Source organism: Hyposmocoma kahamanoa, unplaced genomic scaffold (assembly GCF_003589595.1).
Source record: "Hyposmocoma kahamanoa isolate Upper Pololo Valley unplaced genomic scaffold, ASM358959v1 81, whole genome shotgun sequence".
In the NCBI taxonomy this organism is placed as follows: Eukaryota; Metazoa; Arthropoda; class Insecta; order Lepidoptera; family Cosmopterigidae; genus Hyposmocoma; species Hyposmocoma kahamanoa.
Window position 1 is genome coordinate 4,449,505 of NW_020654080.1, and position 27,280 is coordinate 4,476,784.

Genomic DNA, 27,280 nt, shown 5'->3' on the forward strand with positions numbered 1-27,280 from the left:
GGCTCTTCTTCAACTTTGAACAAGAAGAAGTACAGTAAATACCCGACTGCACTTTCTTGTATCGCGATGCGCAGTCCTCTCGAGTTATTGGTGGTGTTAATAGCAATTTTAGAGCGTAAAGTAAGTACTCACTGTCACACACAGATATCAGATATGAGAAAAAATCTACATAATTTGTTATTGCCCCTAGCGACAAAGGAAAAATAAATATCCTAGTAGTTGCCAGTGGAATAAGAAAATTAAACAAATAACGGTGTACTAGACTTACATATATATTTGTAAATAATAAAGAAAAATATGTACCTAAATATACTTATACTTACCAATAAATATATAAATACATGTTGCATACTAGGAACGTTTCAGAAGATAGTTACGCAATGCAGTTTTAAAAATAAGAAGCGACTTGGAATGTCGTATTTCAGACGGAAGTTCGTTCCACAATTGTGCAGCCATAATCGTAAAGGAGTTCATGTAGTATCCTGACCGGGTGAAGGGAGGCTTCAGCAAGTTATCCGCCTTGGACCTTAGTTCGCGATTGTGATCTTCACCGAGAAAACGAAAACGTTCCTTAAGGTAAGGTGGGCTTCGAGGGTCATACAGTACATTATAAAGGAAACTGAGAACGTGCTCCTCACGGCGCTGCTTGACAGAAAGCCACTGAAGCCTTCTCCTATACTCAGACACGTGATCGAACTTGCGCAACCCGTATATGAATCTGATGCAAAGATTCTGCAGACGTTGGAGCTTGCCTAATAGATTATCATTGAGGTCAATAACACAGACATCAGCATAATCCATAATAGGTAGGAGCAGCGATTGCGCGAGTTCAATCTTGGTCTTCACAGGAATCAGATTTTTCCACCGTCGCAATGAACCGGAGGCAGCAAACACCTTTCTACTAACCTCAGCGATATGTGGCGCCCAAGACAGGGTGGAGTCAAAGAGAACGCCAAGGTTTTTGACAACACTGCTGAAAGGTAAAGGGAAGGAGTCAAAGACGAGCGAGGGAACAGACGTATAATTTATCTTAGCTATCTGCTTCGAGCCACCAATGACGATGGCTTGCGACTTGTTGGGATTGACTGTAAGGCCATGGGTTCGACTCCAATTGTGTATTGTCGCAAGGTCGTCATTAAGTTCAGCAATTAAACTATCTAAACCATGCACAGGAGACCGGGAATAGATCTGAAGATCGTCAGCATACAAATGATACTGACAAGAAAGCAAGGGAGTAAGGGAGTTAATAAATATTGAAAAAAGAAGAGGAGAGAGGACCCCACCCTGAGGCACACCAGCAGTAACATCACAGAAGGTAGAATGCTTGTTATCGACACGTACACATTGCCTTCGCCCAACGAGATAGTGGCGAAACCACTCCACAACCGAATCTGATACCAGGATAGATTTTAACATTGCTAAAAGGATGTCGAAGTCAACAGTGTTGAAAGCGTTGCTGAAGTCTAAAAGAACTAATACTGTCAGATGCTGAGACGACATACCTTCGCGAATGTCGTCAGACACCTTGGTCAAGGCAGACACAGTGCTATGCCCCGAGCGGAAACCAGACTGGAAAGGGCTAAGGATATTATTGAAGTTCATGAAAATTGTGATCTGATTATGGACAAGACGCTCAAGAACTTTGGAAAGGAACGGAAGAATAGAAATAGGACGAAAATGAGAGGGTAGAGATGGATTAGAGGTTTTAGGAACAGGGACTACAGCAGCCTGACGCCAACATGACGGGAAAGTGCCAGTGTCAAGAGAAAAGTTGAAAATATGGCAAAGTATAGGAACCAGAATAGAAGAACCATGTAACATCATCCTACGGTTTATTCCATCCAGTCCTTCAGCATTGGATTTTATGGCCAAGATGTTTTTCTCAACTTCACTCTCGGACACAGGCCTAAAGGAGAAAACCGGATGTTGTGAGTCATGGGCAGTAGAAAGTGACTGTAGCGTAGATTGCTTGATACTAGAAGAAAGAGAGGAAGGCGTTGTGAAATGCGAGTTCAAGGAGTTAAGGTCAAGATTAAAGGGAATCATCATGTGCACGACTTGTACGTCCCGTCACTTGATATTATAAAAAAAACTAAATTTTGCCTGTCTAGTCTGTATTTTTCCTCCCTGGACAAATTCTTTCACAAGGAGCTCTACTGCTACGAAAAATTGTTTGGCCCTAGCATGAAAAAAAAATAAAAAATTCTGTACTCGAAAATAGCCATTTCAATTCGAAAACAGCTACAATGTAAATGGACCCTCAGCCCAACGTAGTCAAAATAAGCCAGAAAGTCGTAATTAACATGTGAAGACGTCAACAGTGGTGATTCAAAAAGTCAAAGATCAATTAAAATAATAAGGACTTGCACAATCTTTGTTAAGTATCGAGTTTAGTATTGCTTTGCATACCATGCGTGGGACTTTGTGACAACGTTTCGTAATTCTAGGGCTTCGTTTATCTGTGACAAGAATATTTTTACGAGCATTAGAGCTCCTTGTGAAAGCGTTCGTCTAGAGAAGTACTGCCATCTTACTTATTTTTGCCGCCAAGCGGTAATGTGAGCATTACTGGATTCGTGCTAAATAAGATTGTTTTTGTTACAGATCTACAAAGGCTTGGACGTCGTAACAGCTAAAGCCACGAAGCAAGAACGGGAATTGGTCCACCATCATCTCTTGGACATTCTAGAGCCTCATCAGAACTTCACCGTGGTGGACTTTCGCAATAGAGCCTTAAAGATTGTATCCTTTATACATTCCACTAAACACCAGATTTCGTTTAGCGTTATGCCTTTCTCTTCCTTCTGCCGCTCTTGAAACGGAGACACAGTGATAGAAGCATTGGTTTAGGAATCATTGCTTGCACTGTTGCTTACTGTTGTCGATAGTTTCTTATTTCTAAGACAGTTTTTTCTCCGCCAAAATCCTCCACTGCTCCGTTTCTTTGACGATATTCCACCACTCCCTCTCAAACCCATCAAGATCGTCCCGCCAACGCCTTGGGGATTGCCCAGGTACAACAGTGCTTCTTGCATGTTTACGGCTGTAAATACTGACTGTTGTATGCTCTAATGAGTAAGAAAAATAGTGTTAGTAAGACGCGGAATGCTGGAGAGCCCCAACAGCATACTGAGGACACTAACCGATAGACCGGACTGTGGTTTGCAAAGGCTTTGGGTTTCGATTCTGATAAATTGCTTACGCTGAAAGTGTGTATTTTTTTACAGTTCTTCTACCTTAATGTCTCTCGGCAACCATCGGATTTCCGAATGCACACGAATATTAATTTTCACGCTCATTAATTATTTGATTTAAAATCTATAATAATTTAAATTTTGAACAATGTACTTTATTGTCATTCTGTTTTGATTCCCGTGTAAACTATATAAAGCTGTAAAAATATTTCACTATTTTTAATTAAATTTACTTAATCAATAAGCAAGTTAACAAAAATGTAAAGAAAATAAGGTCTTCTTCTTGTATATAGGAAAAAAATGAATATTTTCCGGTTATTTATCATTTCAGTCCGTATCTGAACGCATTTCTTCATCTGATATAACTATGTTAGTATGTTCGCCATCGATGGAATAATTACTTTCCCCGCTACTCGAACAAGTATTTATTATAAAACTGCTTTCCTCCCATTGTATAATAAATTAAAAAAAGTAAATCTATATACTTCCAAGTCGACTGAAAGCGTGCGGTTTGTAGCAAAGGGCAACTGAATAAAACCCGACGACAGCCAAAACACGAAGTTTGCCGAGGGACATTGACAAAATAGAAGCACTGTGTGTTTATTATTGTTAATATCTTAATGTGTGTGTTTTCCTGTTTTGTTTGTTGTTTAAGTACTAACATCTATGGACTCTCGTGGTCATAATAAATAGGACTTTGATTTAATTTAACGTATTTACGATCAACTTACAATGAAGACGAGTACATTTCATAGTTCGTTGCGATTTCATTTTCATTCTCAAAATTTCAAGTTACACCCATTCGTATTGTAGGCGACCTGAAACTATACGCAGTAGATTTGGATTAGGTAGGTCACGTTCACAATCGCGTGCGAGCTAACATAACCAATAGATTTACGAACAATTGTCCAAAAGTCCACACTTGAGTAAACAATCGAACATTATTTTGGCGCCATTAATTTTCTAATTGTTCTCATCACGGTTGCATTTGCTGTAATAGTAAATAGATTTTTCTTTGCAACTGTGGTTGTTTATTCTGAACATTTTGTGTCTGTAGTCAGTAGAGAGCGTAGATGTTGGTTGAAGAGATCTTTATATATGCCCCTGAACCCAGGTAGACTCAGGGGTTATGTGGGGACTCTCCCTCCAGACTGGAGGGCCTACTCCACTAAAACCCCCCCGGATTTACCTCCCGCCGGTTGAGTCGGCACCGTGGTGTCGATGCACATTCACCACGACGCCGCTCGGCCGCCCTGGCTTGCGCTAGGGCTCCCGCGCGCCAGCGGAGGGGCAGGTCAGTTGTCCTCCGACCCGCCCCCCAGACGAGTCCGTGCGATGCAGGCTCCGGAGTCCCTTCCCAGAGCCCGCTGGCCTCACTAGGGGATCAGGCGAGCAGCGAACTGCCTTCGCCTTCTCACCGTACGTCTGCAGCGTCCAGCGTCCTTTGCGACATAAGCTCTCCGCAAAAGTAGGCCACCGCCTCCCAGGACTCCTCGCTACCGAGGATGGCGGCAACCACGCCCGGCAGCGAGAGGTCCCGCCCTATTGTCCCCGTCAGATTACGGCGTTGCTCATCCTACCGGCTGCACACCTCTAGGGTGTGCTGCGCGGTGTCATCCGCAGCGCCGCACTCGTGGCACGACGGGGGCGGTTCCCTTCTCGCCACCTTGTGCAGATAGTGACCGAAGCAGCCGTGCCCGGTCAGCACCTGCACAAGGTGGTAATGACGAGTCTAGCGTAAAAAATTAATATAAAAATTGGTATAACATTGTGAGTAAATTCCATCGGTATTTTGTAGAAAGGGCGAATGCGCCATTTCGAAAAAAAATCAGGGGAACGTGATTTAGATTTCATGACTGTTTCAAAATTTTTACGTCCGGTTTTAAATTCAGTTTTAAAACGTACACTTAATTAAAACCAAAACCTTTTAACGGTCTTCCTTTATTGGAGCGAGCGAGATGCGCGTCAATGCAACTCGCGAGCCTTGCTGCTTCTTTATGTTTTCAGAAAGGGACCGTGGGTTCTTTGAAATTTTGTGAGGGTCATGACTAGAAAAAGGTTAAGAAACCATGTTTTCTTCAGCCTTCCATTGAAATTCAACGCAACTAAGAGTGAACTTTTCTGAGAATTATATCAATGTATTTTATTTAATTGCTTCATGTGTAATGCAACGCACTAATTTTCATTACATGAAAACCTTTATTTAGCATGAAATAACTTTTAAAATAAATAGTACGGAAATAATACTGGACATGAAACATTTTTTTCTGATTTTAAAACCTGAAAAAAATTCTCGCAATTAATCGCGAATATAGTAAACCGTCACCACTGTCGTGACCATTATTTTGTTCCCTCAGATCGGGACGCCTGTAACTTTATTATTGTTTTAAAAATAAAACTAATCTTCTACTAGTTACGAACTGTTTAATGATTAACAAAAAAACTAAAAATGTTTAATAATCAAAAATTTAAAAAAAGAACTAATCTTGTGTGGTCTGATAGGTTGGATTTACACAGTTTTTGATATAAGCAAATTTGCTTTAATATGTCAGGTTTAGATTTTAAATCTGTTCCACGGCACAACACCTCCAAAAACAACGCACGCGCAGTACCTACGGACAACTAAAGGAATTGGACGACAAGGCTTACACACCGCTACGCTTTCACGCCATTTTATTAAATTTATTTTCGCTGTCCTATTTTGTCAAAGCGGGACATTTTTAAGTATTTTGGGGACAGTGGGACTGTCCTCATGCATAAGGACATAGCTTTTTTGCAATCAGACTATAAAAAAATATAAAATAAGCATAATCATTGCGCGATTTCTAAAACTAAACCTTATCCCACATACTACTTTATCACACGCTTTGTAAGTATCACAAAATACAAATCTGAAACAAAATTAATATCGTTCATAAAAAAAACAAAATGTAATGAAAGTTAAACCTATTTAACGCGCTCATCGCCTGCCAGATATTTGAAAAATATTCACAAAATGACATTGGTTTTACGATTGTTTCGGGTCTTATTTGTATATCAATATTTTTGTTAAATTAAAATCAATTTTTTTATTCCAAATCTTTTTCTTCTTTCTAAGTCTACAAAAGTTGGTATGCTATCAGAAATCCTAAAAACCATGTGGCAACAGAAGTTCGTTAGGGCCGCGCCAGTGTTGTTATATAGCTAAGTACGTAGCGTTTGCCATCTACGACGTGAACGAGGATCGCAAAATTAGATGTGTCGTGCCGGTCATTTTGACCTACTATGGCAATGAACGTGTTAAGACCAGATCAATCCAGAGTATAGGCTTCGTCAGGTAGACTCTAATATAAATCAGCAACAGACTTCGTTGCACATAAATCAATAATCCATTTCACCATAGACTTAAAAGAATTAAAAAAGGACCGCTCTGAGCAGTATCCAGCTAAAATCCTATAACACTGGCAATATCGTTTACAGTGTTTGAGTCTAATATATGAAACTCAGTTCTGACTTGATTCTATGCGGAATTATCCTTGGCTTGCTATATGGCATGGCGTCGTCTACGCATATATTGCAAATTATAAGCACCTCTGCAAATATGGGCATTTTGTGGAAATGTTACGTCAATTGACTTTTTATGTCGCACGTTGAATTCCTTTGTAATTAATCACATGGAAAACACGTGATCAAATAGAAGAAAATGACGACATTACACATCATCAAAAAAGGTATCGATGCTAAAGAACACAACTGGCTTATTGTTATAACTTACAAATTCAAGGTTACACTTACTATGAGTAGTAGTACGAGTTTAGATTTGTGTTACTAAGGAATATTATAAATAGTATATATGGCGAAGGCGTTATGTTACATCCAGAGCGATGAGAACAGTTCGAAATGAAACTATTTTGCAATTACTAACGATGGATGTTGCTTTACTAAAATTACCATGGAAATTACTGTGCACACATACATACTGCCTAATGTAAATGATGTTATTATGAGCACAACAACCCCGTATCTTTCTACATAAGTTCTTTTTATTGTGGCACTCCCTATCAACCTCTTGGTTATATAGTTATAGTTATATACCTCTTGGATCAGTAGATAGGGACAATTTTACATGCACAATGAAACCAAAACGCCCAAAAGGTTTTAAATACATTTTGGATTTATAATGAAGCATATTTATTCCTTAAAATTAAAAGTTTTCCTGTACAACAAATAAATAATGTGGATTTGACATTGGCTGCTGTTTAGTCGCATTAGCCCTTTAATCACTATTGGAAATAAGTCCGTTCCTCAGATCATAAAATTCAATATTTATTACCAAAGTTTCCGTGGAACACGTACTAAACTACAGGATATATGATTGGCAACTTTGAGGAATAACTGTAACATAATAATAGTTGCGGAAACGTGGCTGGATGAATCTATGCATGATAATAAACCGTGTGAAAATGAATATGGGAAACCAAGTTCGGGCGGCGGCGTGCTGATTGTCGTATCTAATTTCCATCCAAACGGACACCATTATAAAAGTGATATCTAAATTTGTCTGTATATTGTGGATTTGGTTTAGAGTATTCTGACTATCTGGATCTGACGAATTACTCGAGTAATATAGTTGCTGAGAGGTACGGCTTTTGGAATTATAAATCTAAAACAAGCCAACTAATTGTGGTATTACCTATAAACTATACATAGATTTTAGCGATGCGTTCGATAGTATAAACCATTGTATTTTGTTATCAAGTCTACATGATTGTGGTATTCAAGTTTCACCTGACGATGCGAACGATAGCAATGTGTTACTTTAAATGGTTTCCAATCTATATCCTGTATGCCGCCGATCTCGAACTGTACAAGAAAAAAAACTCATTTAAGTCTTTCAAATATTCTTCAGTTATTAAACAATTCTTAATGAACCAACAAACTTTAAGATTTGGGTATGGGAGCTAATAGACAGTAAGTCAAGCCACATTGTACAGATAGACAGATAGTATAGTCAAAAATTCATGGAAAATGTGTTCGTAAAGCGTTAAAAATTTTAAAAACGTTCAGGCAATATTGTCACAACTCTCGCCTATTCCAATTCCAATTCAAAAATCTGCAGCACTCTTGAATATGCAATTTTGAATCTCCACTGTCAAATCCATGTAGACAAGATACATCACGTATAAGAATAGACAATGCTACATAGAGCAGACTAAACGCGCGTCTACTGCATTACAAGTTTGAAAAATTCATGACTGAGGTAAATTAGAGACCTAAATTTTCTCTACAAAGTTTTACATATGCAGCTCGACACGCCCCAATTAATGTTTCAGGTTGATTTGGTGATACCCCAAACATATTTTCGCTTCCTCTATCTCGTACTAATATGGGCCATTTTTCTCTACCTTACCGTAGCATGAGAACTTCTAACAACGTTAACTCGAAGTTAACATCTTTCACGACTCATGTATTATGTTTTAACGACTGTTCTAAGGGTTATGTTATTGGAGTTTATGATGTTTTGGATAGTTCTTTTTATTTTACCTTTATGTTACGTAATTTTTATCTTGTATTACCTAGATGCCCAGATATCAAGACGCTACGTAACTGCTGCCGGTAATGGCATAACAAGTTGTATATAAATTGAAAAGCAAAGATATTGTAAATTTCACTGTGTATGCGCCGATTGTGTATCTAAACTAAAAAATATATACAAGAGTTGTTCCATTTGAATAATAAAATCGATACGAGCTCTTGAAGAGAGAGAAGCCCCACTCTTGTAAATAACTTGTATGTTAGACTAGAGGCGCCCTCATTTACGTTAAATCAATAATTAATTAAGGTTCCTCCAAGCTTACAAAGATAAGTTCTTATAAGTCTATTGCCCCAATTGGATAGGTAAGAGTTACCTATACTTGTAAGTTTGCCGTTACCATATGACGGCCGTTCACCATTTAATCCGATTTGTGCACTAATAATATACGTTTAGTACGCGTGCATTTAAAAATGTGGCGAAATTAAAATGTATTTGCGAATTTGCTCAGTATATATTTATAGGAATTCTATGACATAGTGACTTGATAGTCTAGACTAACTTTGGTCGTAATATGAAATTATGTTTCATGACGAAAACCGAATGTCGATTTCTCCTGTAATCTTTATACAGGGTGTAATCGTTAAGTGGGCCCAGGCGATTATTCAGTAAATATAAGAGATATCGAAAACCTTTAAACTTATATCGATAAAACTGAAAATTGTTAACATTAACTTTGAATATAGGACAACAAGTCTTTCAGGTTTTAATTGTAAGGAAGTTTTGAATTTTGATCATTTTATCATCATACATTGTGTATGAAATAGACAACTAGTTCCGTAATTTTGAGCAAAACCTTTTAGTAGTATGACTTACCGACTTTACAATTTCAAAAGTTTGTCGTTAAATTTATGTATTTTTTAAATCGAAGTTCTTAACTCCTTTAAACCAGATTGACAGTCTAACAGAGAAAGGCAAAATCCCCATAATAGTTGGAGGTACAAATTACTACATAGAGTCCGTAGTGTACAAAATTTTAGTCGAGGACACGAACGATTCAGAAGCATTACTATGGGACAAAAGTAGAAGGAAACGAGATACAGATAATTATGACGAAGGTAATGGTAGGAACACTAAAAAACTTTGCATTGAAAGTGAATTTGATTCTGAAAGCAGTACAAAATCTCATTTCGTAGTTTCTGATAAAGATGAAGAAATGAGCAAAGAAGTTAATGATGACATAAAAACTACAGCATGTCTTAAATCAATGGACAAAAGCCAAAATTTAAAAGCTGATGTTGAATCTTCTAAATCAGAAGACAATCCAGAAAGAAAAGTACAAACAGAGAAAATAACTAAAGAAGAACTTCAGGAATACGTGAATAATGAAAAGAACTTCACTAATGAAGAAGTTCATGAGAAATTGAAATCTATTGATCCTGTTATGGCATCACGGCTGCATCCTAATAATAGAAGAAAAGTTTTAAGGTAAGTGTATTTTTATATAACTGATTAAAACAAGCGAGGTATTTAAAACCTACAACGTATGAATGAACATTGATTTAAATTCAAATGTATTTATTTGTTAACACAGGTTACTGTAGATAACTGAAATGCATGTTGATGTAATAAATTCACAATAATCTTCTATGCTGCGCCTTACATAATGATCTTAAAAATAAACGCCATTTCGGTTGTCAATTATCAGTTAACCTTACCCTGTAGTTAACTGTGGAATCATATTCATTTCCCAAACCCATTTTCTGGATTTCAATTAATGCGTTTGACCCCAGGCGTCATTTGTTTATTTGTAATTATGCTTACACGCAATTACCAGACCGTGCAGAAGACAGTTTACAATGTAAATTAAAATTACCAATACTTACTACAACACTACAATATTTCCCTGAGAAAAATGGGTTAGAAACTTTAGTGATTGCGCTTTGTAAAAAAAAATTGTTTACATTCATCATTTACAATAATTATTTAAAAAGATCAAAGCTCGGAACAACTTGAAAGAACGAAACTGTTGCTACCATCACCGGATGTTACTATTGCGCTGGCTCCAAATCTAATTCTTACACGATTGGCCCCATTCAAACGAATTAACAATGAATTATATCAGTCATATACGTAATACTATTTCTATTAATGGACAATGTCAAAGTTTATCATTCGCGTCTTGAAACTTCACGCTTCCTAGCGCAATAATTACGCATTTGTATGTTTTTATACAATATTTTGTCATTGTGATTTCTGTATCTGGTTGATACCTCTTAAATCTGCCCGCTGGCGACATATTACTCTACGTAGATGTTGTCTGACGAGGTTTAAGACACAGTTCCTTCGTGCACTGGTCTGATGCTGGTTGGACATCGTACGTCTTCAATGAACCTTCTTCGAAATGCAAGTTTCATGTCAATGTTTTCATTCATGAAGTTGCTAATTGTTATACTAAACTGAGCTTATTTGAAATATTCAAGTAGTGTAGACGATGTGACCGGTAAGCGATCTCTGCAGTGCTCAAAATAATAGAAAATTTTTTGGTAATATCAGTTACGATACCATATTTCAGAAACAATATTAATTTTTGCAATGTTTGATTTCATCTGGTATCAAAACTGGATGCCATTTTAAAATGACACGACCTTCGAGTATATAACTAGAAATAGAGACGAAATAAGGGCCACATATTCCTGATAACACATTAGCGATACAGCTCTTATAAATATCAACTCTCGCTTGCACTGAAATATAGACAGGCCAACTACTGCCTGTGTGTACGTCTCCGTATATTCCAAAAAATATTCTGTATTTATTGTAATAAAGATAATATCTCTAACAATGCCGTGCTGTTCTATTCGGTGGTGTGGGAAAAATAGCAAAACATCTAATTACAAAACGAACGGGATCATATTTCATCGGTAATTAAATATTAAATATGTAATGTTGCAATTTTCGTCCATTAAAGCTAAGCTCAAGTTAACTGGTCGATTTGAAGTGAAACAGTTGACAACACCCATTGACAACACTCGTCAATTGTTTATGCTGGCCAATCGGAGCGCAGTTGTCACAGTAATGATATGGCAGAATAGTTTTCGAACAAATTATATGACTTTCCGTCTCTATTTCTGGTTATATACTCGATGGACACGCCCTACGAAAATGTCGGTTATTAAAACAACGTCACGTCACGTCGGTACGTCAAAGTGTAGAATTTCTAGCCTCAGTTCTTATACTTGTCTATTTCTTTTGCCCTTACTTGGTTCACATAAATATATCCCTGAAGATAAGACTACGTTAAGTATGATTTACAGTATCAATCCTTATTTATTGATTCTTTTATATCTTTGTATTGTAAGCTTTTGTCAACCTCTGAACTTCACTATAGCTGAATTACGTTATAAATATTTGTGGTGTCAGTAGTTGGTAATAAGGTTTTTAAAAAATCATAGCCAGTGAGTATCCATCCACTTATAAAAGGGATCATGAAGGCGGCAGTTTTTTACATTGCCACCCCTCCTAATCTGAAAGCTTATCCCTGAGCTGAGTTAAGTACTTTTCAAATATCATCGTACGTCCTTTAAATGTACATAGTATTTGATACCTTTAAGAGCATTGTTTCAAAATATTGCACTATGAGGTCAAAGTTCGTAGCTGTTGCGCAGGTTTACAGATTTTTTACAGATACTGAAATGTACTTCTTGGTTGATGTATTGGTGAATGATTTTCAATAAAAATTAAGTGGAAATGAAACTATTTTTTTGTCGGACCTAAAATCGCGTATATTTGTTTTTTCCAACAAAGCAATTGCTAATTACTCAGTAGACGTATCATTGGGACCTTTAAAGCCCCGGAAAGGTTGGTTTGTTTGAAAAAAAAAAAATTTATATACGCGATGCAAAACAATACTTTCATTGCGTATGTGTAGTAATGGCGAAAATTTGAGATGTTTTTCAATTTTAGTTTTTTTTTCAATTTCAAGCAAATTTTATAAAAAAAACGTCGATTACTTATCGTTAGGTAAAAAACTTAGTGATTTAACCACCTAGCGATGAGCTAACAAGCTCGATACTTAAATTAACTTAATTCACTGTATATTAAACACTATGTATTGGTTGTTATAATGTTTATTATATTGGGTTTATTGGCTTTATTGTTCATTACAGAAATACTTTCGCTGAGTGCTCTTAAGTAGTTAAGTCAAGTCAATACAAATTATATTCATGATTTTATTATATTATACATTGCATAAGTTTCAAGTTTTAATTATGACATTTCTATTTATTTCATATAATACAAGTGAATTCCACTTAGGCCAACAGAACCAGAAACGTAATCATTTTCAACCAATTCATATTTTACTATCGATTTTCCTCCCAGAATTCTGCGCAGTAACATAAATAAAAAAAATCTTGACCATGTGATTTACATCAGAGAAGGCCGCATGAGATAATGGCATAAAACCAGCGACCAGCTAACTTCATCTCCAACAAACACTATGTTTGTACAGATAACACCAACTTTGGGGTTGTAGCAGTATTGGCGACAGGTCTTTGTTGAGTGGTCGTTCAACTTCCGTAGGTCGACGACCGGATTGAAGGATTTCGTAGAGTGCGTGCCGCATGACCTTGGCTTTATTACCTATTGCGTAGGGACCATAATTCGGTGAAACTGGTAGATATTTTGTGGGTGAAGGTCAGGGACTGGAAAGGGGAATTGTACACTCGTGTATCACACCCATTCACATACCTTAGTTCTTCTTTTCTGCGTGATGTAGGCCATTATTTTTGCAATATCAATGCTCACCTATAATTTGCACTTCAGTTTGGCCGTGAGGTCCGTATCTGTAATAGTACTTTCACTCGTTCTTCCTACTAGGTACTTAAGTTTCCAAAAGTCATTGCTGTTCGCATACGTATTATTATGCAATTAACAGCTTTAAAGTCTACATTTACAAGTAATTGTTCGAGTAAATGTTTTGACGCCAGGGATGCCTTATGCGTACACTCAATTGCACGATTTAGACACAATATCGTACAGATTGTCATAGTTGGAAATAAAACTTGTTTTTTTCAAACAAACCGTAGTTAATTCTGCCTGAGATGGTTTTAGTCATCAAATAGTCATGTCTAATATTAATGCAAACCAACGTATTCTGAACTATAGTTACAACAATAATTCTAGGGTCGGCGGACTAAATCATAAGTCAAAATCCAACGTCATTCATTTAAATTAACACATCTACTGGCTAAAGCACATAAGTCAAATTCATTTGTTACTTCACAAATTTTGAACTTTATTCTAGAGGTTATTTAACTTCCAACACAAAAAAATATATATTAACAAATAAAGCACTTTTTTGACTTATGTTCTTTATTAGTCTGCTGACCCTAGAATCAAAACTTAATGTACTTTAATTTTAATTTAAAAAAAAAAAACAATATCGTTTTCAATGAGTGTCAATCGCGATAACCTACTTTTCGATGCAGTCATAATCTTTAGGTACGTGGCCCACCGCACTAAATGCTGTAAATCCATGGCCACCCTTGTTTTAATCGCGAATGCGGCCCCCTCGATAACCCCGAATTATTTATCATACTATTATTATACCGACAGCTAACTGGCCAGCGTTATATGTATACGGAATAGATCAAATTACCATAATCCACACTTATTATTATTTGTTCTGGAACTTCGAATTCAGAATTTGTGTTATGTAGGAGTCAACACACAAACAAGTCGCTTTTGATTCCTAGAAAAGTGGCACTATTGGTGACTTTTGTGAACAATGTCCAAGTTCGTGTCATCACTATAAGGAAATAGTTTTTTAACATGGTGAACATTTTGTGACCAACTCACTTTTAGAGCTCATTGTCGGCCAGTAATTTTGGGATTACTGCGTTCTAATTTTAAAGGTTTGAGGGTGCTGGCGAAACTACAGGCTCGTGGAGGTTGTCAACTTTATTTCTCACGATGACGGACGCAATCGCGGTGCACCTCAAGTCTTTGCAATTTAAAGTTTTGAGTGGAGTGGCACTGGGTAGCCGCATCACTTACGAGTTATATTATATACTACCTCAGCGCGAATTCAAATTTTTCCCATAGTAATACGGTTTTATTTTGCTTGGATCGACCGGCAGGGACTTTGGGACAGGGACAGGGCAGGCACTGGCTTTATTTCAGAATTAATTCTTTTTACGAACGTAATCAAAGCCATTTGAAAACTGTATGTCGTATAATACACGTGTTGTATTTAGTTCAGTTGATACAAACAAAATTATTACTACGTGCAAAATACCTATTGAATACAGAGGTTTTCTTGTAAGTTTGTGTTTTTTTTTCTGTCGCGAAAATTTAAAAATACGTTAAAATACAAAACGCAAGGGCAATTTTCACAGCTCTGACAGACGAATGGTACCTGGTTAGGTTTCGTTAAGTTTTTGGGAGCCCTGTTGAATATTTTCAATTGGACTTGATTTAATTTTCAAGTTGAATAAAATTTAATAGTAAAATCGTAAAAGTTTATCACCCCACAGTTAATTTCCTTTATTTTCGTCTCGTCCGTCACTTACAGTAGGCACCTATTTGGTTTTACTGTACTTCTTGGTGGTATTATGGTCAATCTATTGCTTTTAAGTAGAATAAGTTAATTTCCTGGTGGTACAGGATGCTGTACTAAATAAAATACGTTTTCGAACGTTTGATATCACTCGGAGTAGATGGTGGGATTATCTTTATACAATTTCCACTCCTAAATGACTTTGAAAAAGATTATTCAGCCTTTATAAAATATGTGTTTTTCTAAATGCTTTTTTTCCTTAAAGCAAATATTAAAAAGAAATATATTTTCCTTAAGTCAAGTATTAAACAATTAACCGACCTCAAAATAAGGAAGAGGTTCTCAATTCGTCCTATTAAAATTTGAAGAAAATATACCACCTCTAAGGGTGGCAAACTAAGGGATGAATGCGGTTTCGCGCACACATTCGTAGCCCCGCAGTAGGGAAGCCCTGTATCGCGGGTGCCATGGACACAGATAACCACAAATTGCACCCGAACTCACTTGAGAAATAAATGTAGGCCATTCAAATATGTCTCCCAGCCCGAGAATCGAATCCTGGACCTCTGCGTGGCAGTCCAGCATGGTAAGGCTCAACTCAACGCGCGGAGTCGAGGCGTCGCGTCGCGTCCTGTTTTTCGCCTATATCATATTCATCTTTATTTTCCCATTATTAAGTTACAAATTTTTGTTATGCAAATATGGAGTCGCGTGTTACTTGAAATATATATATATATATATATATATATATAAAATTTGCCGTCAGTCGCTATTGGGTGCTTGGCAACATCGCACCTGTGTCAAATTTTCTCCGCCTTTCCTAATTTTATACGCGTGGTCGCGAGGGGTGACCCTCCTCACCTCACCTCCTAAAATCCACCACTCACGCCTTAACCCCTTTTTAGAAGTCTGGAATGTTTGGCATTCCTATTATTAAGACAAATTCTTTCGCTGTACCACTTTTGGCCATTTACACTTTCCTTTTAAATTTGAATACAAATCAATGGAACAATTGCAATTTTGTATTGGATGTTGTGTTTTGTAAGTAGTAATTTATATTTCTAATAATAGGAATCCAATGTTAAGGTTTCCTGTTATTTATAAATAATCTTTCCGGATTTTTGCGTCACTCCCCTATAGTAACGGCAGCCTAGCAACAACATGGCGTCACCACGCGTAAAGAACGAAGTCCCCACGCCGCGAGTACAAGGTCACGGAGGACATAAGACGTGTGTAGCTTTGGGAATATGGAATTACATATTTCGCATTAAGTACTTTTGTATACTGTTGTTGTTATAGACGAAACAAGAATATTACGTCATTATACATTTACGTATATGACGAATATATATTTCGCACCCTTCTTGGTGTAATGACAGGTTTAAATATACAATACATACACTTTTTAAAATTATAATATCAAGTGACGGGACGAACAAGTCGTGCGCCTGGTGGTAAGCGACACGCCTGTCCATAACAGCTGCAGAGGTTTAAATCGTAAAGATCTTCGGCGCACTGCCACTGCGCCCGTCAACCTGAGACACAAGTTGACAAGTCCCAAGTGTCTGTAATTTCACATTACTGCTTGTCGGCAGAAATATGTATTCCCTGGATGGACACTTTCACAAGGAGTTCTACTGCTACTAAATTAGCTACTTGTGAAAGGAGTCGTCCAGGGAAGTACTGCCATTATGCCTATTTTTACTGTAAAGCAGTAATGTGAGCATTACTGCGTTCCGGTTTTGAAGAGCCCTAGTGAAGCTAAAGCATATTGAAATTGTCATGTTTTGGAGTGACGAGTACAGTGTCAATGCTGCTCAAAACTTTGCGATGAAAGCTCGTGAGTCTACAACTACAACTCTCATGGGTAGGTGTGTCGTTTATCACCAGTCACACGAGTTTTTCGTCGCAGCTCGTGATATCAGAAAACAATATCTTCCTCTGTAACAATGTCGATAATAGTACAATAGTCCGTATTTTCCCTAAAAATCCTGAACAAAATAATACATTAGATAGAAGAATTGTATTATGTATATTGTAACTTAAAAATTACATACCACCTTTTACAAAGAATGTTAAAATGTCAACCGCCCTCTAGCGCTATATAATTATAGTAGATATTTCTTGCTTCAAATACTTTGTTCACGTGAACGCTAAGTCGATCGTCTGTATAAAATAATTTTCAACACAAAAATTTATATAAATTATTAGATATTAGTAGCCTAGGGTTGTGGGAGATGATTTTTTAAACCTGCCCAAAAATTGACATTAAACTTAAATGTAACACGTTTCGTGTGTATTATCCGTAAATGTTTATATTTATAAATATTCATATTTCCTGTTTGTTATGTAAAGTCGTTTGTTTGCTAACCCAAAGTCATGTTAAGTGCAAATTAGTTTTTATTATACGTCGGTAAACTTTGAGATTCCGAAAATTCTTTTGCCTTTACTTTTTACTCGACTACGTTGAAGTTAGGCTGTTTCCTGACTTGTCGGTTGCGGTGCGGTATCGGTAAGCTCGGTATACTCAGTACCGAAAGCTTACCGAGCGCCTATATTTCCATGTGCGCTTCCTGCATGGCGCGGTGGGAAGGGATGATTTCGGGTCACCGCGTTTCGGTATGTTCGTCCAGGCGCCGCTCGACATTTACTGCGCGCATACCTAGCAAACATGATCTCGAGAACGACATTGTCTCGCGACGTCACAAGCGGTACCGCAGAATTTTATACCGAGAAAATAACGACCCGTGCGTAGATGAAGGCGTTACGGTATCATTTCGGTACGGAGCATACCAATACCGCACCTCTACCGTAACGACAAATCAGGAAACGGTCTTAGTTTGGCAGACTTTTATTAACTTGAATTTAGTGTTTTAGCTCCCTGGTTTAGCTTTCCTAGTTTATCTGTCGCTTAAAAGCTTAACTTGCAATGCCGCGGATCGACTTACGGTCGCCATTTTGGCCCAATTTTCCTAAATCTCTGAACTTTCTTAGACATGTTTCACCACTGTGTTTCTCTTGGTTGTTACCAAGAGGTATTGTTGCTTCTCCTTGGTGTGCCATCTGTTACCGGACATCGGCTGTCATAATGGCTACTTGGGTTTGTGAAATATAGCGTGAAATATATATATGAAAAAGCAGCGCATTCACGTAGCGCGCCGCGGGTTGTCGCGCGCGATTCATGTTAGAATGGAAGGTGTTTCAAAAACGATGTCAAGTAGTAGATAAATGTTTACTTTTGTGGTTATGGTACACAAACAAGAGTGACTCAAATTCTAGATTGTTCAGCATTTCATTTCCATTTCATAATCATACTCCCGTGTTCGAGATATCCATCCGCGATATTTTTTTATAAAAATATCATTAAGTTAGTACTGCATTTAACAAAGGTTATTTCGATATAGTACGAGAATACTGCGATAAACTCAAATTTTTCATTTTAACTGACTTTAAAAAAGAAGGAGGTTCTCAATTCGACTGTTTTTTTGTTTTTTTTTTAATTCTGCTTCGCGATAACTCGTGTGAACCGATTTTGATGATTCTTTTTTTGTTGGAAAGAAGTTACCTCAGATGTGGTCCTATTTAAATTTGAAGAAAATATTCTACCTCTAAGGGCGGCAAACTAAGGGATGAATGACTTTTGGGGTCGGTTTTTTTAGTACTCTGTACTGTGATTATTTCAAATTATGTTTACAACTAAAATAGTAATGTGACAACCCTACGCCGACCAGGTGGAAGTAACCCTACAGTATTCTATTTTCTCAGTGTCCCTCCCCAAACGTCGTATTTCGGCTGTCGCCTGGTTTTATTCAGTTTCCTTTTGCCTTTGGTGTAGACCGGACGCTTTCAAGCGACTTGGAAGTATATAGAGTTGCTATTACATCTTATTATTATACAATGGGACAAAAGTCGCTAAAGTCACAGGCACGAAAGATAATTTACAGCGTGTATTTGTATTGAAAAAGCCGGTACGTTCAAGAAAGATAGCGATGGTTATTTTCAAAAAGTTCAAAAAAGTGTTTCTGTAGATTGTGGTGTGTCAATCGGAACAGGAAAGAACATTTTAAAAGAATATGATAAAAAAGATAAATCTGTTCCTTTTCAGTCGCCTAAATACCTGTTCGAGTGGCGCGGAAAGTAAATATTCCATCGATGTCGAACATACTAACATAGCTATGTTAGATAAAGAAATGCGATCACATACGGACTGAATTGAAATGATTAATGACCGGAAATGTATTCATTTTTAGTTATGTATAACTTGCTTATTCACATGGAATAAATGTTATTAATCAGTACAGAGTACTAAAAAAACCGACCTCAAAAGTACGTGGAATTACGTCTATTTGCTAAGTTTTATTGAAATATCCCCTAGTTCGCCACTATACAGGACATGACACTGGAGATAATAAATATAGGTTCTCACTACGACACTACTCAAAGTATATTGAGAGAAAAACGCCCTGAATTGGAGAAATAGCAAAATCAACCATTTATAAAAATGAATCCTCATGCGTGAACAGCCATCCTTCGAGGTGGATGATTTTCTTCAAAATGAAAAGGGACCACTATGGCAGTACCCCCTTTCCAACAAAAAAAGAATCATGAAAATCGGTTCACAAATACCGGAGTTATCGCGTAACATACATACAAAAAAAACATACTGTCGAATTGAGACCTCCTCCTTTTTTGAAGTCGGTTAAAAATAGGGAAATACTTTTACAGCTCTGTATAGTTTACTCTGGAATCAAAACAAAATAACAATAAAGTGCTTTGTTCAAAATTGTAGTTATTATAGCTTTTAAATCTAATAATTAATGGGCATAGAAATTAATATTCAGGTGCTTTCGGAAATCCGCTGATTGCTGAGGGACATTGCGAAAATAGAAACACTGTACTTGTCTTCTACTATGCTTTTACTTACGCCTTGAAAATCTTAATCTAATAAGAACGCAATATATTCGTGTAATTTAATAGAACCCAGTAATAGGTACTATAATTTGGGCTCGTGTAATTTTTTTTGTTTCGCAGCCGTAATAGCCCAAAAATTAAATTTATATCGTGTAAAATAACCTCTATAAGCAAGGCCAAATTAAAAAAATTTTATATTTATTTCTTTACATCACGTTTCTTGTAAAGCACTATAAGTAAATGGCCTCGAAGTGCAAAAAAGTAGGGAAACATTTCTCTACGTATTTTTCGTGACTACATTTTAAAAAACAACAACAGTTTCTTTACTAAGTACTTATAAAAATATATTCACAAATGGTATATGGAGAAAAATTTACAACGACAATACGTGCAACCGTTCCGAAATATCGGGAAAATAAAAAGAAGTCATACCGTGGTAAGAAACCTGATACTAGTGATAATCACTCACGAATTGTGTTCAATATTTTTATTGAAATCGCTTTAATTATATGGCTAGGTCCACAGTATGCCTTCTAGAAATACCGGAATGAATTTCGTCTTGTTTTCATTAAAATTACTGGACGACAAACAGCGGACTTCAAATATCCCTCGAAATAACGAAACCCGTTTACGGGCTTACTTATACAGGTTGTTGTAATTGGTAACTGTATTGAAATTTTATATTCATAATATTTTTGAAAACGCTTAATTAGATTTGACTTAATTATTACTTACTTACTTTGCTCGTTTATATGAACATTATTTTTGTGATTTTTCTAATCTATTATTAATATTAAAACAGTTAATAGCTTTTGGCATAAACTGATATTATCGTAATTTGATATATCATACTCATACACGTCCCACTAAGCAGGGACTACACACATCTCTGCTTTGGTTTTGTGAACCCTTATCGCTATGCACGTTTCGTCGTGTTGGTTTTCTTCAACATTTAAGTCACCGTTTGAGGAGAATGCCTGTCGGTGGAAAGCAAAGCTAAGACTTTCTACTTAAAAGGCAAGCATTTGCCTATACGAACAGTAACAATGTACCATTCAACCACACCATTACCTGGTCTCCAACTAAGGAATGCTCTGTACTATGAATGTCAGAGCAATGGATTTCTGAATACTACCCAGAACCAATTTAATAAAGGTAACTTCTGAAATTAGTGATACCGGAAATCGAACACAGTAACGCCTAATTCAGCGCCGGCAGTGCAAACACATACGTTATGGTCTGAAAAAGAAACTATCAACCCCATCGACTGGTCATCAATTGGTCTTACTAGATTGCACGACTTATTGGACACCCTGTATAATACCCTCATCAGAGAGTAGACATGTAATATGGCGAAATTTAATTGACTTCGTAGATTCGGTTCTCGAAAGGGTGTTGTGAGTAGTGCCTCCAGAGTTTATTTCGTTAGTCAAGGCATTTTCCTAATCTGAGACTATACATGATTATGTATCTATTGTTCAGAGTACTTTTTGCGTCTATCTATTATATGTGTTTGATAAAATAATAAATATAAATTCATTTTTCATGAAAGACGTTTTGCATTGACCGCTGATTGCCTTGACGTGAGCACCGTACGAAAGGGCGAGCCTAATGCTCTCAACCCGTAAAAAATGTACGATGGCGCCCAGGTAGACACGAACCTCGGCTCAGGACGGTACTGGAAACCTTCGCCAGAATGAATGTATGAATGAATGATGCAGTAGAATAGAATCTGCTCGAATACACTCTTTCTTGTAACCAGTGACGGGATGAATAAAACGTGTGTTTGAAGGGTACCACTGTGCCCGTCACCGTGGGACATGAATTGAAAGTCCCATGTGCCTATAATTTCACCAGTACCCTTACACTTCAAAACCGGAACGCAGAAATGCTCACATTACTGCTTTAAGTAAGTCTTTCACGGAGCATCCTCACCGGCAAAGACGATTTCGTAAACTCCCAACTTCTACAAATTATCACTTGTCTTTTGTGTATTTCAAGTGACAGTGCGTTGCAAAAACGCTCAATGCCATCTAGCGAAGAACATGTGTATCACAGAACTGACACTGAATCTTTGTGTGTATCGTATCAATCTATCAACTTATTGCAGCCCACTGCTGGACATAAGCCTCCCCAAGTGTACGCCATAGTGCCCGATCACCCGTTTTCCGCATCGAACCACTACCCGCGACCTTCTTCAGATCGTCGGTCCATCTTGCAGGGGGACGGCCCACGTTATGTTTGCCGAGACGTGGTCTCCACTCGAGAATCCGTCTACTCCATCGCTCATCGGTTCTACGACAGATGTGACCAGCCCACTGCCACTTCAGCTTGCTACATTCCTGGACGATGTCCATAACTTTAGTCTTATATATAACTTTGTTATAGATAACCTTGTTCCGGACTTTGTCTCCTAACGAGATATCCAGCATAGACCTTTCCATAACCCGCTGAGCGACGTGTATTCTGTGAGCCAGTTTCACCATCATGTTCCACGTCTCGGCTCCGTAAATCATGACCGGTAGGACGCATTGGTTATAAACCGTGGTCTTCTGGCACTGTGGGAGTGGTGACGAGAAGACATGACGCAGTTTTCCAAATGCTGCCCAACCCAGCTGCACTCTCCTAGCTATTTCACGCTCGAAGTTGTCTCTGCCTAGTTGCAGGGTTTGTCCGAGGTAGACGTATTCTCGGACAACTTTGAGCGTTTCGCCATTAATCGAAATCGGCTCCGAGATGACGAGCTCATTGAACAAGACCTTAGTCTTGTCCAAATTCATCCGAAAACCGACCGATAATGAGGCAGCGTTAAGACTGTTCAGCGTTTTCTGCAGATCCTGCAGCGATTCTGCCATTATAACGATGTCGTCGGCAAAGCGAAGGTGTGTGAGATTTTCGCCATTGACATTGATGCCCAATCCGGTCCAATCAACTGTCTTGAAGACGTCCTCCAGAATAAATTGAGAACAGTTTCGGAGAGATAACATCTCCCTGTCTCACGCCTCTGTGCAACTGGATGGGTCTTGTCTTGTTGCTTTGTACTTGGACGGACATCGTGGCCTTGCTGTACAGATTTCTCAGCACCTCTACGTACCGTCAATCGACTTGGCTTCGCTGCAAGGATTCCAGAGCAGCCCAGGTTTCGATGGAGTCGAAGGCTTTCTCGTAGTCCACAAATTTTAGACACAGTCGCTGATTATACTCTTCGGACTTCTGTATAATCTGCCGAACAGTGTGTATGTGGTCCACGGTGCTATTGCCTTTTCAAAACCCTGCCTGTTCCGGTGACTCGAAAGCGTCAAATTTTCTGTCGAGACGATTTGTGAGAACTCTCGAAAACAGCTTATAGACGTGGCTCAGGAGCGCGATAGGTCTGTAGTTCTTCAAGAGGGTTTTGTCTCGAGAAACAAAGCTACCACGCTTCTGCTCCACGCTTCCGGGGTAGTCCCATTGGCTATGACGGCGTTGAATAGCTCCTTGAGGTTTCTGAGCACTGGGTCTCCTTCTACCCTGAGAAGCTCAGAGGTTATTCCGTCTTCGCCGGGAGCCTTCCCATTATTAAGCTGTTTAAGAGCCCTCCCAATTTCGTCTTCGTCCACTTTTGGCAGATCGTGTATGAAGTGGCGTGAAAGTGTGACTTTTGGGTCGTTCGCGTTGGGTAGTGGCTTTGGAGTACGCGAGACATACAGACCGCTGTAAAAGTCCTCGACTTCTGCGAGAATTTCTGGAACTGATGTGACAGTTTTACCGTACGAGGTATTTAGCTTCTTCAGTTGACATCTACCCAGTCCTTTTGTAAAGACTTCCGACCCCCGATTCCTCTCAATAGCTACTCGTCTGAGTTGCGTATTGAAGCTGCGGAGGTCGCGTCTCATCGACTTGCGACAGCGACTTGATGGTTTTGTTGAGTCGACGGGCATCTGACAAAGCTTCCTCTGGCATCTCGCATCGTGTCCTCATCAGTTCCAGAGTCTTAGTCGAGAGTTTGGACTTTTGGGCTCCTCGTTGTGTTCCGAAGTGCCTAATTTCCTCTTCGCGAATTACCCCTACCACACCTTCAAGGACCTTGTCAACATTTGCCGTGAATTCCAGCAACGCGAAGCGATTGCTCAGTTTCAACTGGAACGCTTCGGAGCCATGCATGCTTTGGAGCAGCGTTGGACGAATAAGACTCATCATACGGCTTCTCTCGACCTTGAAGTCGATATTTAGGGTACCTCTTATGAGTCTGTGGTCGCTACCGGTATTGAACCTATTGACCATTGAGATATCCCTAAATATACACTTCTTGTCCGTCAAGATGAAGTCGATCTCGTTTTTCGTCATACCATTGGGGCTTTGCCTGATCCACTTCCTATGGGGCTTCTTCTTAAAGAAAGTTTTCATGCAAAACAGCCCCTGCATGTCCAGGAAGTTTACCAGCATTTGCCTCCTTTGGTTTCGCCGTCCAATGCCGTGTTGTCCGATGCACGATTCCTCGCATTCGCGCACTGCCGCTATGGTTTTGAAGTCCCCTATAACGACGGTAAAGTGGGTCTTGGTGGTGCTGGAGCCTTCACACGGCTTCGACCTCACTGTCCGAATATGTCGACGTCGGCGCATATACATGTACAACCTTGAGATAATATCTCTCGGTTAGCTTCAGGACAAGGTACGCTACCCGGATCGATACACTGGATACCTCCAGCACGTTGTCACGGAGAACTTTGTTGACAAGGAACCCTACGCCTCCTTGGGATAGTTCGTGCCCTCTCGAAAGTAGAACAGGTGGCCAGATTCTAGAATAGTCGTGTTCTCCCCCAGTCTTCGAACTTCAGACAACCCTATCACATGCCACGTTATTTTCTCTAGTTCCACTTTGAGTTGCATCAAACTTTCGTCCAGCCGCAGACTGCGTCCGTTATACGTTGCCAAGGTCAATTTGTGGCAGCCTCCCGTAACCCGGGTATTCTTTGCACCCTCTGTCTTACCGTTACCGAGGCCGCTGCCTTGGCCCGGAATAGTAAAACCATAGAGTAAAACAGCCGGGAACTGGGGGCCGCTTCTTCCTTGACTTTGACATTTTGGGTGTTAATACCCATACTCATCATGAGCAAACGGGTTGGTGAGCGCAGAGCCGAGTCACGCGTCAACAGCGCTGCTGCCCGCCGCTGATCAGGGTACTTAGGACTTGGCCTGTAAATGGATATACCGCGATCGGTTTCGGTCGCCAGCGCCTCGTTCGTTTGTCGGCAGGGTACACCACACCCTGGCGTGTGTGTGTGTGTGTGTGGTGTGTATCGTAATAGATGCTATATCAGAGGTCATCAAAGAATGTAAAGGTTAGTAGGCTAGACGAGTGTTTTTCGCGTCTGTTCTTCAAGCGAGCTTCTATTGATTCCATTGAGGTAATCCTTTGTAGATTATTAGAGCGGAAGACTTGGTATTTTATCTATATAATAATAGATGCTATGGAAACGTTATTTAGATCTGTTTTGCTATTGAATTTGTATATACAGTATTTGTTTTATTGAATATCATAATGTTTTTACTATCATGATATTCATTTTTTTGTTGTAAAAATTTTCTACTTATATTATTGATAGAAAGATCGAACAAACATATAGTCAAATTCACGTTTTCTTATGTTTATGAACAGTCTGCAACTTCACGATGTTTTATACACACGTAACTTCCACATTAAAGTCATAGTTCCTGATCGCCATCGGTATTCGAACCGTGCAGCTCTCAATCGGAGCGTTGAAACAAAAACAGATAAGTCACATATTGACTTGTTCTTTTTTAACGCCAAACCAACGACTTCAACCTATAGACAAGAACATTCACAGCAACTACATGTTCCAAATAGATCCAAACATAACATTATCACTATTAATATGTCCAAATTAATTAATAAAAATTGTTTATTTTTGTAGTCTCCATTCTCCTCTTCATTCTGTATATCATGACGTCATATCATCCTTTTCCACACAATTTTTTTTTGTCACAAGTAAAGGCAGTGTCTCGCGGTTAGTGCTTTTACAAATTTCTTCACACATCTGACAGCCACAAACCGTCACCGCTCATTTCATATTAATAATTAACAGAAAGTAATGACTTTCACATGGATTATTCCCGTTTTGCAGGATGCGAACTATGTAATCGGTAAAATTACCGCCAAAAAAATCAAGCCGTCTTAATGCGTCTTTTTGGTTTAAATAGCGAACATTTTCCACTAATCGTTGTCTTTCTGTCTGTTTTTAACCGACTTCAAAAAAAAGGAGTAGGTTCTCAATTCGACTGTATGTTTTTTTTTTGCGTTTATGTTTGGAAAGAGGGTACCTCCATAGTCGTCCCATTCAAAAAATCATCCATTTTGAAAAAAATCATCCACCTCTAAGAGTGCCTGTTCACGCATGAAGATTCATTTTTATAAATAATAATATTTTAATAGCGCCTAATTTGTATTTTAGGGAGCAATTATTTTAATGGTTGATTTTTCTATATAGTTTCAATATAGTTTGAGTAGCAAGAACCGATTTTTATTATCTCCTATGTCAAGTTCTGTATAGTGGCGAACTAGGGGATGAATCCGGGTTTCCGAACTTTCTGGTAACCGATTTCAATAAAATTTGGCAATTAGATCTAATTCCACGTACTTTTGAGGTCGGTTTTTTTAGTACTCTGCACTGAGATTCTTATTATAAATATAATTCATTGATAGAGCTAGTTTGGTACGAGATACAGCCATTAAATTGACAAGAATGACACAGCGTGTCACATGATCGCACGCTCTGTACCATAAATCCATGAAAACCTCGTTTGCTTGTAACGGTCCAACGTCAATGTTGAAGACAGAGAGAATTGAATTGAAAATAATTACCCTATTTATCGAGTTCGTAGGTTTCCGCGATTGTTAGACATGGAAAATGACACTATTTTTCGTATCTAAATCGCATATATTTGTTTTTTCAAACAAACCAACCTTTCGTACCCTTTACAGATCCTGTAAAGGATCTGAAATAAAAAATAGTATAATTTCCAACATTACCTTACTTTTCAGGTCGTTCAAAACATTGTAACGGATCAACGCCCCCTCTCCTAAACAACATACATAACCAT

General features: G+C 38.3%; 1 protein-coding gene across 1 annotated transcript in view; it reads left to right on the plus strand.

The window, feature by feature from the left end:
* Positions 1-1,510: 1,510 nt before the first annotated feature.
* LOC113234023 (tRNA dimethylallyltransferase) overlaps positions 1,511-27,280 on the plus strand; it is a 278,793-nt gene continuing 253,023 nt past the window's right edge. Inside the window, exons 1-3 of the mRNA XM_026469250.1 lie at positions 1,511-1,609; positions 2,605-2,742; positions 9,659-10,194. Coding sequence (XP_026325035.1) covers positions 1,511-1,609; positions 2,605-2,742; positions 9,659-10,194 — 773 coding nt within the window. The remainder of the gene's footprint in view (positions 1,610-2,604; positions 2,743-9,658; positions 10,195-27,280) is intronic.